At 34.4% G+C, this 14,683-nt stretch overlaps 1 protein-coding gene across 7 annotated transcripts in view; it reads left to right on the top strand.

Moving 5' to 3' along the window:
* Positions 1-14,683, top strand: part of Inpp4b (inositol polyphosphate-4-phosphatase type II B) — a 765,962-nt gene that overhangs the window by 579,729 nt on the left and 171,550 nt on the right. For all 7 annotated transcript variants that reach the window (XM_063260829.1, XM_063260831.1, XM_063260834.1 and 4 more), the window contains one exon: positions 5,197-5,374. In XM_063260829.1, coding sequence (XP_063116899.1) covers positions 5,197-5,374 — 178 coding nt within the window. The remainder of the gene's footprint in view (positions 1-5,196; positions 5,375-14,683) is intronic.

Below are 14,683 nucleotides of genomic sequence, written 5' to 3' on the forward strand. Positions count from 1 at the left end.
TTCTATAAGGGACAAACTGAGCAGAAATGAACACTAAGATTTTTTTCCTCGCTTAATTAGCTTCACTTCCCACAGAAATAATAAATGACAGAAGCAGGCTTTGATTAAGACACTGAAACCAAGATATTTTTAACAAGAATAGTTTTTAAAATCAGCATCCATTTTAGCATACATCACATTACTCATTTAATTTATAAGTGAAACTCATAGGAAGTAAGTAAAACAAATATCACTTTCCACTTATTTCTTTATTCAAAGCCCCATTTCTAACAGACAATTGCAAGGATGCGTGGAGAGATACAAAGGTATGATTTTACCTTCTGCAATTTCATGAAACATGTTGTTAAACCCTGTGAAACCAGAAGGCTATATTCAAGTGTGGTGAGGTGCCAATTTTCATTTATTAACCACCTGGTTTTCTTTTTAGTTAGAAGTGAAAGCATGAGTGTCTTTCTGATAAGAGAGACTGCTCTTTGCAAGTGATTTGGGAAAAAATAAGTAGATATATTTGTCACTGGATTTCTCTCTGGAGATTTAACTGTGCTGCAGAGGTAGAAATACACTCCTCTGAAACATGTTCTCTTAAACTCACTAACTCCCATTCTCTTGGCCCCAGCTGCTCTTCCCCTCTCTCCCTTCCATTTGTTCCTTCTTGTGTATTCATCTGTTATCTATTTTTTCCCATATCTCCACTGCCCAGAACTGCAGTTTGGTTATGCAAATGACTTATGAAATGAGTAAATTAGTATATAGGGAGAGAAAAGGAGGAGACAGGCAAGTAAATAACCAGTGTATGGTCAGAGAGCTAAGAAGATTCATTTTATTTCTTGCTTCTTGACTGTCTCCTTCAAACCCTAAAGAATTCCAATGCCTTGCGGTACTATGTACCCCCCATAGATGTAGGGATAGAGTTGGGAATACCAGTTTGTAGGTTATTATTATAATCATGTTTGAAAAAAATGATGGTAGCATGCTCTGGGATGACTGCTATGAACTTGGAAACAAATGGGTAGTTTGGGATATATTTTTCAGGATTTTCTGAAAAACTGAATGACAGAAAGGAAGAATAGGGTCTTTAAGTGAGGATGTCATGCACAAAAGAATAGTGCAGTAGAGCTGGAGGTTGATAATGGAAAGCCCAATGGGAGCAGTTTGAGAGCTATTAAGTCACAGGTGTCAAGGGTCAACTTTTGTTGTCACTGGCATTCAAACAAAATGTCCAGGCTAGAGGTGGGCATTTGTGAAGAAGAAGTGTGAGGCATTTACACAAGATTAAATGCATAAGCTTCACTAGAAGGTCTGTGTAGGATAAGAAGGCAGGAGTTCCAGGGAGGAGGGCCTGGAGCATGCCAACACTAGTGGTAGAGAATAAGAAGACCAGAAAAAAGGGACTGAGGTAGCTTACATGCTCAAGAATGTGTAGGTTCTCATTTCACTTGGATTTTAGTTAGAAATAATTTATGAACATGGATTTTATTTTATAATGTGCTTTATCTGAATTTACATTTTCAGAATAAAATGCTCCTAGCTTTACTACATATACACAAAAACATGGATGTGTGACTTGTACTTGTGCTAGGGTTGATATTAAACTTATTAACATTTTTAAATAAATATATATTCTAAGTTAAGATATAAACTCTTACTTAATTCAATGTTTAACCAATAGAAAAAATAATTTGAATTTGAGCCTTATTCATAATTATTTGTTCATCTTGTATCTTTCAAAGTACTTTTTATCCAATGAAATATTTTCTCTTTTTCTCCAGTTATATCTGATTGATTGTTGACTTAAGTGTTTGGACTGAGTTTAAATTTCAGACCATTATCAAATAGGGTTTAGTTATGTTCTTTTTATCTAGATAATTAAATTATATTTATGACTACCCATTTAAAGAGCTATAATTGTTAAAATATATGACATGTTTAAAGACTTAAGGCAGTTAATGGTACATGGGATTTATGTGTCCTTAAAATTATTTTGTAGGTGGCAATATTTTCTTCCATGCAATTCTATTTCTTTCTGGACACCAACATTGACTTTAATTGTGGAAAATGAATCTTTAATTCTCGCTAGCTATAATGTTTGTCATTAAAAGACATGACCAGAAATACTGATGCCTGCTAAGTCACTGATCAAATTGAGTTACGCCCTATGCTGGCGTCTGAAGACCGCTCTGGGAGAGGGAATCCACTGGGATGAAAAGGAGGAAGGCATGGTAGGCCATGTGAGGAGAGCAGTGAACCAGAGCAACTTGTGTAGGTTATAAAGATAGAAAGTAAAAGTAGCTTTTTGAATTACATTAATAAAATGAGCGTAGCTTCTTTTGTCAGAGTCATTGTGTGGCATGCTCCAGAGATGAGAGGACAGCTCAGATTCCAAACAGTAACAGCAGGTGTCTCTAACACTGGGTCCTTGTTTACACGCATCAAGACCTCCTGATGACTTACTGCAGGTGCTACAGCTGACTGACACAAAATCTCTAGGCATTGCCAAGTCATCATTTTGTTCAAAATAAACACGTAAGCCCTGTCCTCATTCCTAGGTGAAGCTGGTGCCTGCTCATATTTGAGAACCACCAGTGTGGACACACGAAAAGAACATGTTAGAAAGAAATCTTGAAAATATAGACTGTAGAATTAAATGGAAGGGAGTTGCTAAGGGTATTTGCAGTGTAAGAAGTGCACAGAAAAGAGGATGAAGATAGATAATACTCATGAATAAAGTAGTCTTGAATTGCCAAGAAAGAACAATAGAAATAAAGAAAGAAGCTGATAAGATTATATCCAAAAGATTAGAAGTATAAAACAGAAGAGGCCTTTATTCTGAGAACACGGAGAGAGAAAACCAAAATCCCCGACCACTGGAGTCAGCTTTCTCTCTGGCGGACACGTGGCTTGGGGGATATGTAAGTAGCCTCGGTTTGGGGTGGAACCTAAAGGGGCATCAAGGGTGCACAGGTAGCCCATTGGTCTTGGTTTGGCACCATAGGTAAATTCCTAGGGGGCAGGGAAGATGGAGTCACAGGTAAATTCCTCAGGGTGGGGGAGATGGGAGCTCCTTGGTTCCACCTCTAAGGCTTCACCAGCTACAGTGTCCTGTCTGGGCCAAAACCCTTTCAGAAGCCAATAGAGGAAAGGGTCAAAAAGGATGAGTCAGAGCAAGTCCATGAGAGGCCAGAAGCAACAAACGTAACTCAAGATGAGGAGGCAAATGAAGAGAAAGTTAAAAGTCCCAGGAACTTGAGTGCTCTTCGTTTCCAGGGACTGAACAGTTGGGGACCTGTGAATACCCATAAGACCACACCAGGAAGCAAACAACTGATTGACAGAGGAGCAGGCTAGCAGAGAGGGTCAGGAGCATCTAGCATAGGTGGCTTTGTGTGTTAGCTCTGTAGCCAGAGCTCTTCTCAGCTGTCAGAGCCCCCTGGGGTACCTAATGTCACCACCCCACCTGGCACCCAAGGGCACATTAGAATATTCAGACAATTGCTTTCTTTGGAAAAACGACATCAGGTTCTTCAAATTATAAAAGACCATGGGAGATTGAACTTTGTAGCCTGAGTATCAGGAATAGTTAATGATTTTCGTTCTGTAGCTTTCAGTCCTAACAGAACTAGAAATAGATAAAAGTCATACACTGGGATTATCCTTTTTCGTTCTTCCCTTCTCAACTGTTATTTGTCACTTTCCTTAATCTGCATTAAATTTAAAAATCTACAGGTAAGAATTGAGAGAAAACCTGTATGAGTGTCAGAACCCAGCCGTACATTCCTTAGTTTTCATCCTGTCACAGTCACTGACTTCTTTCATTTCTTCTGAATAGCTCAAGCATCCAATGACTTTCCTTTTAATCATCATTTTAAAAAATTCTGGTGAAATAAGAGAATTATTTATTGTATGTTTGCAGTTAAAATATCATTTCCTTAAAGATTCTGATTTTTCCTAAAAGCGGGAGAAACAATGAATTTCAGATACAATTGTTTTATTGATTTCTTAATTTTTCAAAATGAGAAGTGGAATTGTGAGAACTGAAAATTTTGAGCTATCAACTGCAAGGGAAATATTTAGTAATATTCAGTATATACTCAGCACCTCCAAGGCATTTACCTAGGCTAGGTTACAAGGTATTGGGAAAAGCCACCTTGGCAGATACAAAGGATGATCTCACACCAAGCAAGTGAATGCACCACACATGCCTCCTCACCCCTCCACTCCACCTTCCTATGGCATTTCTTTATTCTATTCCTTTCTCTACAGGATCTACAGGAATTCCCCCATCTGTCTTTCCTCATGAAACTGGCCAAAGATTCCTTTGCTTCAAGGAATCTCAACTCCTGTAGCATTTTGATCAATTTTAGATAATAATCATGGCAATCCAATTTGATTAACAATCAGTTTTAAACTTCTTTGCGGGACAGATGGAAAACCATAAGAAACACAAAAGGTGGTGATAACATAATGGCTGATTAATGCTATAAAAGTTCTCTTTATATTCAATAAAAGTAGCCATTTGCCCACTTGAAATTAATTTATTTTCTCCCCATTTCTCTACTACTAATATTCACTTCTTCTCTCACTTGCTCAGTATCATGGGTAAAAATATAGATAGTAGTTATAGAACACCTGTCATATACCAAGTGCTATTTTAGTATGTTACAGTCATGACCTCTAACCTTTTCCACCTCTTAGAATTGTTTGGATAATTAGTCCCAAGGCCAAATAATAAGTGGCAAGCCAGATATTCTATTGTGATTGCCTAGAATATAAAGGCTCACACTTTTCTTTCTGTGCTATGCAGCCTCAAATTCATAATAATATTAATCCTTCTGAATACTAATATCTGATATATATATATATATATATATATATATATATATATATAATCATATAGAATCTACCAAATAGTTGAGCAAAGACTAGACTTTTGTCATTGTTGTTGTTCTTTGTTATTTAATTTTTTGCTTGTCAAGTGACCTACCACTGAGCTAAATCCACAACCTAGATTAGATTTATTTTTCCCAGATCTCTTTACTTAAAACCTGTTAGAACACTGTGGAATTCCCTTACAACAGTTCTTAGGTGTTCGACTGGAATTAATGGCATTTGGACTTCTGTTTAGCAGTGACCACCTGATAAGAAGGATGCACATTCTTCCTGGTTTTGTGTAACATGCTGCTATCTATGTTGCTCTAGCACTGGATACCAATTTATTTACTATTCACCTGAAAACACAGCGAAAGCAAAAGAAGTGCTCAGCAACATCAATCAACTACAACCTCTTATAGCAACCCATGCAGACCTACTGCTGAATTCAGCAAGCCAGCGTTCTCCAGACAGCTTGAAGAATTCTTTAAAGATGCTTTCAGAAAAGGTAAGATCCAAATCATGACTCTAGTGGGGAAAATGAAATATTCCCATGCCCACTTGTGTGGCTTTCTGCATACATTGCTTTTCATACCATCTGGAAAAGTAAAAGAGATGAGCTTAAAAGTAAGCTTCAAAGTATTGCCACAGGATCAAAATGAATTGGCCTCATTCTCCTCTCTGGTGTTACCTAACATTATTTATTTTGTTTTCCTAATAGGAAATGAAACTTATACTGGTATATATTTTCTATTTTTGTTGGCATCTGTCACATTCTTTGGTTTATAGTCTTAGTAAGTGAATTAAACTTGATTTTTGAAAATTCTTAATTTTCCTCTTGTGATAAGCTAATTTTTGTGCATATAAACCTGTTTAAGTAGGAATGTCACTTCATTTGAAAACATAATTTTGAAGTTGATTCACATTAGTGGTTTGTTTTTCTTCATGCATAATTACATACTGGGAAAAGATTCTAAAAATTTCCAAAAAAATTAGTTATTTTTTTGAAAATAGTGGAACTTAAGCTTCAATTTATGATGACTTTTCACCTGCATCTAAGAAAGGAAAGATGACCAGATATGAAGAAGATAATATCAAATTCCATAACTACTTAAGGCAACTCTATAACAGAATCAAGGCAAAAAAGACAAACTGCAACTTAATTTTAAACATAAAACCAGTTATACTTGTCTAATACTAATATGCTTTTTCCTTCACCTGTATATCTGACATTTTGTAATTTTTCATGAGATAATAAATATATATTTGAAGAAACTGACTGAAGTAAAATCTCATACTATAATTTCAGATTAAATCTACAGTTGATTCTTCATACTCAAGAACATGTTTGCAGATACCTGCAAACTATGCTTTTCTATACTTTTAACTCAAACACGTCAATTTACAATATTATTTGTACTTATTTCACATGTTATCATAAACTGTACATTTTCATGTATTTTCTCATAAAGGAAAAATTTTCTACTTTTATTAAAATTAACTAATATATGAAAGTCAAGTGAGTTTAAATAGAAAAAGATTAACACTTGGAGAAGTTATAAAGCTGTACAATCAAATAGCAGAAGTCAAAATTCAAAAAAAAACAAGGGGATCAAGCCAGGGTCTATACACTAATATATGTATTTTGGTATTTCTTTTGTTTTTAACATTTAATTGTTTGTTGGAAAATTTTCTTAACACTTAGATACTGTAATGTAAATAATGCCTTTAGGACTAAGGAAAAATGAAAGGAGATGTTTGCATACAGTAAAGCAATATATTTTCATTTTGTTTCATTTCTTCTTTGGATTTGTGGGTAACGTAAGTTGTTCCTGGGTTCACCTAAGAAGAAAGTTTTAGCAAATAGCGCATCACTGCATTGGTTATGGAACAATATTTATATTCTTCCTGTGCGCTGGTCGGGGACTTGGTATTTCATATATCATTTACAACTTGCTGCAGTGATGAGGGGGTATTTCTGCTCTAATCCAATGCTGTTCCAACTTTTCTTTTATGTTTTCTACTGAAGAGACAACATTTGTCTACTAATAAATCTCTCAGTCCTTGAAACTTGGAGGATCTTGTTACAGCTAAGTTTGCAAGCCATGCATTCTTCTGAGAGTTCATGGCTGGAATTTGAAAACATTACTAAAGTAATAGTTTTTGCATAGCCTGTGGAGACTTCAAGTAGTTCATAGTTTAGAATTAAGTATAATCCATAAATTTAATATGGAAGAAAAACAGTTGTAGTGATGTCCTAAGTTTTAATTTAATGTTTTAGTAAGAATTAAATTTTAAAAGTTTTGCTTTTTTAAGTTTCAGTGTTTTTAGAATTACTGTATAGCTAAAATTTCTTTCATCATTGTGGTACCATTTTTTTTTTTTTTTTGTCTTTTTCGTTTTTATCGGTACCAGGGATCAAACTCACGACTGCCTGCTTGCAAGGCAGGCGCTTATGCTGCTGAGCTAAATCCCCAGGCCCGATGGTACCATTTTTTAAAAATAATTTTTACTGTGTATATCTAAGATATACAGTGTGATCCTATTTAAGAAACACATTATGAGCCTGTGATTTTACAGGGACACATAGAGATACTAAATTGAACTAACTCGTGTGTTATCATTTCACACTGTTATTGCTTTTGTTGTGATAGTGTTTGAGGCAAGAATATTCAAGATCTCAACTTCGCCAACTATTAGCCATTGAATGCCTAGACCTACAGCTTTGGTGCATCCATAACAATGGAATATAATGAAATGTTTTATCTTCGAATTCTTGTTCTTTCAGTTTTTCTGTATAACACATATGCATTGCATCCAAAAATTTAAAAAAAAAAAATCTGTCTCTGGCATCAATGGGTTAAGATATATCCTCCTTATGTGACATGGTAGGTACCTACTGTTCCTACATATCTACTACTTCGTGTCTTCTGACTTACATCTCCCAAATTCTCTTATTGATTCTGAACTGGTATGTTTTCAAAATAATTTCTTAGTGTTTCTTTAAATAAAAACTCTTTTTTATTTAAAGAAAAAAAACAGTAAAAGGGTACAAGTAATACAGAGTTCCAAAAAAAATAAACAGAAATCACTAGTTAATAGATTCCATATTGTCATCTTAGAAATAGTTGATCAAGTTACAAAATTAAGCCTATAAAGTGGACATTCAAACAGTGAGACTGCAAACAGTTGTGTTCAATGATACAACAAAAACTTAGTAATATGGTCTTCTATCTTACACACCTAAACACGCAGTTGTGTCCTTTAGAGCACTTTCTTTTACTCTCTTTTTTACAATGACATTTACACATTTTGGGTTTTATTACTCCCACTGTCCTTATTACTTTCTTTTCTTTCTTTCTTTTTTTTTTTTTTTTGAAGAGAATAAAACCAAATGTGACAAAACAAAGCAGTCAGTCAAAACAAAGGATGGACATAGTACATGATGTAAAAATAGGATACAAGGTAATTGACAATGGTTACTATAATGCCTCTTGCTACCTTAAAAAGAATTGCCTGTATCATCAGGTATAATAAAAATGAACAAAACAGTGCAGAACAAAACCAATAAAACCTAAACATTGGAGACATTACTGAACTTCAAAAGAAGATAATAGTCAAACCAGATGGGCATCATAGTGCATCTTATTGCCTTCAAAGTAGTTACCTGTACCCTCAAATTTGATACTATCAAACAAAACAGAATAGAGTAAAATCAGTCAAAACAAGATGGTGAGAGCAATACAGGGGTTCAAACTGAGTTAATAGGAAATCAAAAAAGTTACTATAATATATCCTGCTAATTTTAAAAAAAAATTTTTCCCTAGGGGCTGGGGATTTAGCTCAGCAGCATAAGTGCCTGCCTTGCAAGCAGGCAGTCATGACTTCGATCCCTGGTACCGATAAAAAGGGAAAAGACAAAAAAAATTCCCTTAATTAAAAAAATAATAATAATAAATAAATTTTCAAAAAAGGTGGAAGATTGAGATAAAAGAGGACATAACAACATAACAATACCAGTCAAAATAGAACAATTTAAGCAACATAGCACTTTACCACAAGATAACCTGAATTAATAGTAGTTATCATAGTGTCTCTTTCCTTGAAATATTTGAGTATAACTTGGTATATTATAGCATCAAACATACCAAGACAGGGTGAAACTATTCAGAAAGAGGATGAAAGTATTACAGTGTGTTTAGGACCAGCTAACAGAAAAACTCTCTATACCCTGAGAAATAATATGAATTATCTGTATCGTTGCTGATTAAGGAACTCTAAAGGGTTTTTAGCCATTAAACACTGATAACTGGGAGACTCCAGTGGGAGAGTCTTGGGTGGCTGGGGGTGACTGAACATAGCCACTGGAAGAATGTATTCAAATATTTTGTTATAAAGTGGTATCTCTGCTGTTTAGTAAACCACTGGACCTGGAAATCACAGCACTGCAATCATAAATAAATTACGTACCCAGAGTCTATGGAAAAAGCAGAGGCCAGAGCAAAATCTAGCTGGCTGGCAGGACATATCCAGGGAATCTCCAAAGTTGGTATTTGTTTGTCTCAGAGTGATTCACCTCATTTCTACTGCAGCAATAAACCAAGCCATAGAGCTAAGTCTCCGAAACAAAACACTTCATTTTGAAGAATGTGGAACCTAATGTCCACAGGTGATTGCAGCAGAAGTTGTACCTGCTCGAGCAGAATGGAGCTTTTCAGTGAGCCAGATGCCTCTTTTTTTTTCACTTGCATTCTAGTCAGGCTATGAGCTATTGGTTGGGTCTTCCTCTTCAGTTTGCTGATCTACATGCTGATCATCTCTGTAGGTATCTGATATACACAGAGAAGGATGCTTTTCTAGTGTTAGGTATAGCCTAGCTCAGTCAAATTGACATCCTATGATGATCAGTCACACATTCTATTTCCTGGACATAGTGTTTGACACCTAGGTACAAAATAGAATAATAAGACACAGATGGTTATTCACAAGAAATACATAATTCTTGATGGCAATAAATATGATGATACTATGACAGTGAGTACCTACCTATCTTGAGGATTAATTTCTTGTACCACTGAGCTATATCCTGAGCCTTTTGAGGATTAGTATCTATGAGTTATTCTTGTAAGATCTTCAGTGTTCACAATTGGAGAACATATAATTCTCAATATTTACAATTCTTAATCTTATGAAGTATTGTTAGTACATTCATTTCATACCGTCCAGAAAACTGAAGTTCAAACTTATTAGATAAGGTACTTGCAATCACACAAGTTGTGTTTCTGTCTCCAGATTCCATGAACTTAAGCTATTTAACAATGCTATGAGTGTGTGTGAGTGCTGCAATGAACACTTATATAAAGGACTCAGGGTTCATGGGGGGCAGGGGAGAGCATAAGGGAATATTCTGTAATTTGTTTTATGTCCAAGTATGCACAAAACTCAGTTAAATTTTACTTATTAAATTGTTAGCATATGCTTTGATGGAAAATTACATTTGATTGCTGTTATTAGTTCACCAAAATAGTAAAGATTCTAACAAAAGACAACCTCTGATTGTATCTGAATAATTCCAACACAGAAGATAAAGATCAGGCCAAACTTTCAACACAAGGTCTAAGGAGTTAGTATTGGAGTGAGAAAAAAATTCTTTTTTTTCTTCCCTTAGATTACAATTATGTTATTCTATTAAATCATTCAAGGAAAAAATGTATCAAAAATAAATTCAAACTAAAGCAATAAAAATTCAATCCTAAATGTCAGTACTATATAAATAATCCTCATAACTCAGAAATATGTGTGACATTCATTTTCAAACACCTATCAATTTCTCCATTCCAAAGACAGAGACCCCGTTTAGAAAGTCTTGTCACTATTCTCATGCTCCTCAAAAGCACTACTGAGCACCTAATTGTGCATGTACTATGTTTGATGCTACCTGATAAGTCCTACAGGACATGGCCCTTAACTTTACAGCCTAACATTTGAAGACAACAGAATGTCTCACAATATTACAGTTACTAAATGGCTAAATGCAAAGTCTGTACTCGTAGTACATTTTTGACATTCCAATTTCTGATATTCTTCTAACTTCAGCATGTTATACCAAAGCATTCTATTGTGATAAAAAATAATTTTGTTCTAAAACAACTCAAGATTTTGTTTTAAAGTGTTTGTTTCTATAATAACAATGCTTGGAAACTATGGTGCTAAGTATTTGAAGATGGACGTTCTATAAAGGAAAATATTGTGTTTCTTATTCAGTTACCAAGAATGAATTTCTTACTGAAAGGAAGAACTTAATGAGAAGAGATATTTGTTTTTGTTTATGGCTGATAATATATACTAGAATCTGTAGGCACTTGGGAATAATAGTTTGGAACAAGATGAAATTTCAGGACTAGAACATAATTTTTTTCTGATTTTCATAATCCCCTTTGGTAAATGTTTGATTTGAGAAATAATATACAATAAAAAAATTTGTATTTATTGGAAAATTGCAGGATAGGAAAAATGAAGACAAGAAATAATGCTAGTGTTGAGAATTAGGCTTGTACATAAAATGCATGCAGTGAGGACTTTTGCTTTATCCATGATGAACAAATATAGGTAGAAAAATATGCTTCCACAAAGGGAAGATGGTATTAGATAATGAAATAATCAGTGACAGAGCAGTAAGAATGTGATTTCAAAATTACATAGCTTACTTCCTAAAGCATTTTACAGGCTGTATCTAAAGAAGATGTAACCCAAACAGTTATCTTCTCAAGCAGAAGACAGGTGCTAGCAGTTAGGAAGTCTCAAGTACAAGTCACAGAGTAGAATGTCAGGGGAGAGGGAGTCCCATGCAGAAAGAGTTCTGGATGTCTGTAACTGAATGTCTGTAATTCTTGACTTCAATACTGATGCATGTAAGTGTAAAGATAAACCACTGATTACCAGGGAAATAAATATGAAGCGTAAAACAATAAAACAACTTCTGGTAATCACATAGGTGTAAGTTTGTTCCTCTTCCTCCAGAAGAATGAAAAAAATCTTGTAATTCCCAGAGAATTTAGTGAAGTACATAGAAAGATGTGGTTCTGGCAGCGGAGCTAAATTAGTCCTAGATTAAAATTTTCTCTTAATCCATCATCTAGGGCTTCAAAAGATTTCTATGATCCTGATGTAACTTACTTCACACCAGTGATCCAAAATAACTTCACATCAGAACAACATATTTTTTAAAGAGCACAATAAAATCTAGCAATTGTGAATATAAAAATTATTCCGCTTGGTATTCTGTAAAAAGCAAAACTGCAACGAGGTATTTGTGTATTTGTTTGTTTGTTTGTTTATTCGGGCAAGGTCTCACTAGTTCTTAAGTTGCCCAAACTGCACTTGAACTTGCAATCCTCTTGCCCATCTTCCATAATAATAATAATGTAAAATAAAATAAAAACATTCATCCTTCAGAGGACACTGTTAAGAAAATGCAAAGACATAAATTGGGAGAAAGTATCTGTAAAATACATTTCTGACAAAGGACTTGTATTAGAATAAAGTATTCATCCAATTTAATAAGACATTAATTACAAATGGCAAAACAAATTAAAAAGACAACCAAAACAGTTATATGGATAGCAAATAAGTGCAGGAAAAGGTACTGAACAACATTTTTCATCAGGGAAATGCCAATTCTGGACACAGTGAGATCCTAGTAATCATATACTAGAATAACTAACATCAGAAGGGCTGGGCATGTAAGGGGAGATGCAACAACTGAACCTATGTTTCATTAGCACAGTTTGAGTGCATAGTTATTTACTCACTTTAGAAATGTGCAAGTTTCCATGGTTTTTAAAGTTAAAAAATACTATATCACCTAACTAGTGAACTCATATTTACCTGGAAGAAATTTTATTCTATAAGAAGTAAGAAGCTGAGTGAGGAAAGTTTAGATGTGGGCTCAATGCAGACCATCGATGTAACAATAGATAGGCTGGATTAGAGCACCATGTTTGAATTACTGGACATTACTGGCATCACAGATGTTAGTAGCACTCCTAGGGGAGCTTACTAAACATACAAATTCTTATTCAAGAATCCAAGGCTGGGAATCAGGAATCCATATTTTAATAGCTGTACCCTTTGCATAAACATCCCCTAAATGGAACAAATGTTAACTTTAGGAAAGTGAATCAAGCAGTGGTTGTATCTATTGAAATGTGAAAAGGATTCGAACTGGAATTAACAATGAGAATGGAAAGAAAGGTCTGTCTTTGAAAATACTGAAAACCTTTAAGTACAAGAAATTGATAACTAATCCAGGATACGGCTATCACTGAGAATGACCCAGAAGTCTGGGTGCTAAGGGAATAATAATGATATCACTCAGATAGAAAATATGATAAAACATTTACAAAGCAAAACAACAGAACTTGAGAGTGATATTTCCAAACTCAAAGTATTTTCTGTGGAAACAGTCGATACAGATGGTGCAGGAGATAAATAGACATGGATTTTAGAGTAGACATAAAGATGATGGTTGATGCTATGAGCAAATGGATTATGTCAGTGCAGGGGAAAACCACTTTTGAGATAGTGATTTAAGTTTCTTGGGATAAGTCTACTTATCACATTTGGGATCATCAAGGGATGTTGAGTTCAAAAAGAAAACTGAATAGATGAGACCAAAGAGTGGAACATCAAAAAAAAAAAAAAATGTACTTCACAATGAACTCCGGTAAGAGTTTCACAGATATATGTAATTTTATACAAACTGAGAAAAGTAGTTATATGACATGCCCAAGATTCAGTGCATAATACATAGCTGTCCAGATGTCCTGCTTTTGCTAGATTTCTTTCCTTTAAGAAATACTGAAAACACATCAGTATACTAATGACTGAAGATAGTAGTATTTCTCTCTGAAATAATTAAAGCATGTCACAAAATAAATAGAAATAATTCATGCCACCTAACTGACTACTAATGTAATCATAATTAGATGTTTATGCATTGGCTATTTCTGTATTTTAGATATAATTAAGCATAATCTTGAATTTTTTGGTAGGAATAATGTTCTAAATGCAAGAGAATTTTCTTAATTTGTTGAGACCACCATTGAAAAGCAGTGGTCTTAAATGGGCATGTCTTAATTACTCTTCTGCTTGTTAAATTTCAGAAAGCTAGGAATTTCTCTTCACTAATCCTCAGGAGAAGTAATTTAAGTAAGATAAAACTTTTAGATAATTCTGTTTGGCTTTGAATAATAGATGTATGGAAATACGAATTTGAAAAATGCCAGTAAGAGTAAAATAGCATTTCCCTTTCCTTTTTTATTATCAAATAAATATAATTACTTTCTTTAGGTTTAAAGAATTATTTTGTCTTTATAAAAACTATATTGCTGAACTGACACTTTAAATGAAGTGTTTTTTTCCTACCTTCACTAGAACGCAGCCCTTTTTCTTTCGTATGACAGAGTAACATCTGAGTTATTAAGGCCAAATGGTTTTCACAGTGTTCAGTCTGCAACTGAGAGACACATGCTTCTCCTGAACTGCACTTCACTGGTATCTTCCACGTGCAAGAACATCAACATACAGATGCGTTGGGCTCCTCAGACTGATTTATTTTGACTGTAGCACATCCAAAGTTGTCGGTAGTGCCAGGCAAGAAAATTAAGATTCTTCTAGATCACATGAATATTTGCAATAGAATATGTAAATATTTTATGCAAAACAATATCCTGATGATCCTGAGAGCTTACAAGAAACTAGATAAATATTTCAGTATCGACCCAGTAAACGACCAACTATTACTGCATTTATTTAA

This window comes from Cavia porcellus, unplaced genomic scaffold (assembly GCF_034190915.1).
Source record: "Cavia porcellus strain 051 isolate PalLab524CR breed Dunkin Hartley unplaced genomic scaffold, mCavPor4.1 scaffold_14, whole genome shotgun sequence".
Lineage (NCBI taxonomy): Eukaryota > Metazoa > Chordata > Mammalia > Rodentia > Caviidae > Cavia > Cavia porcellus.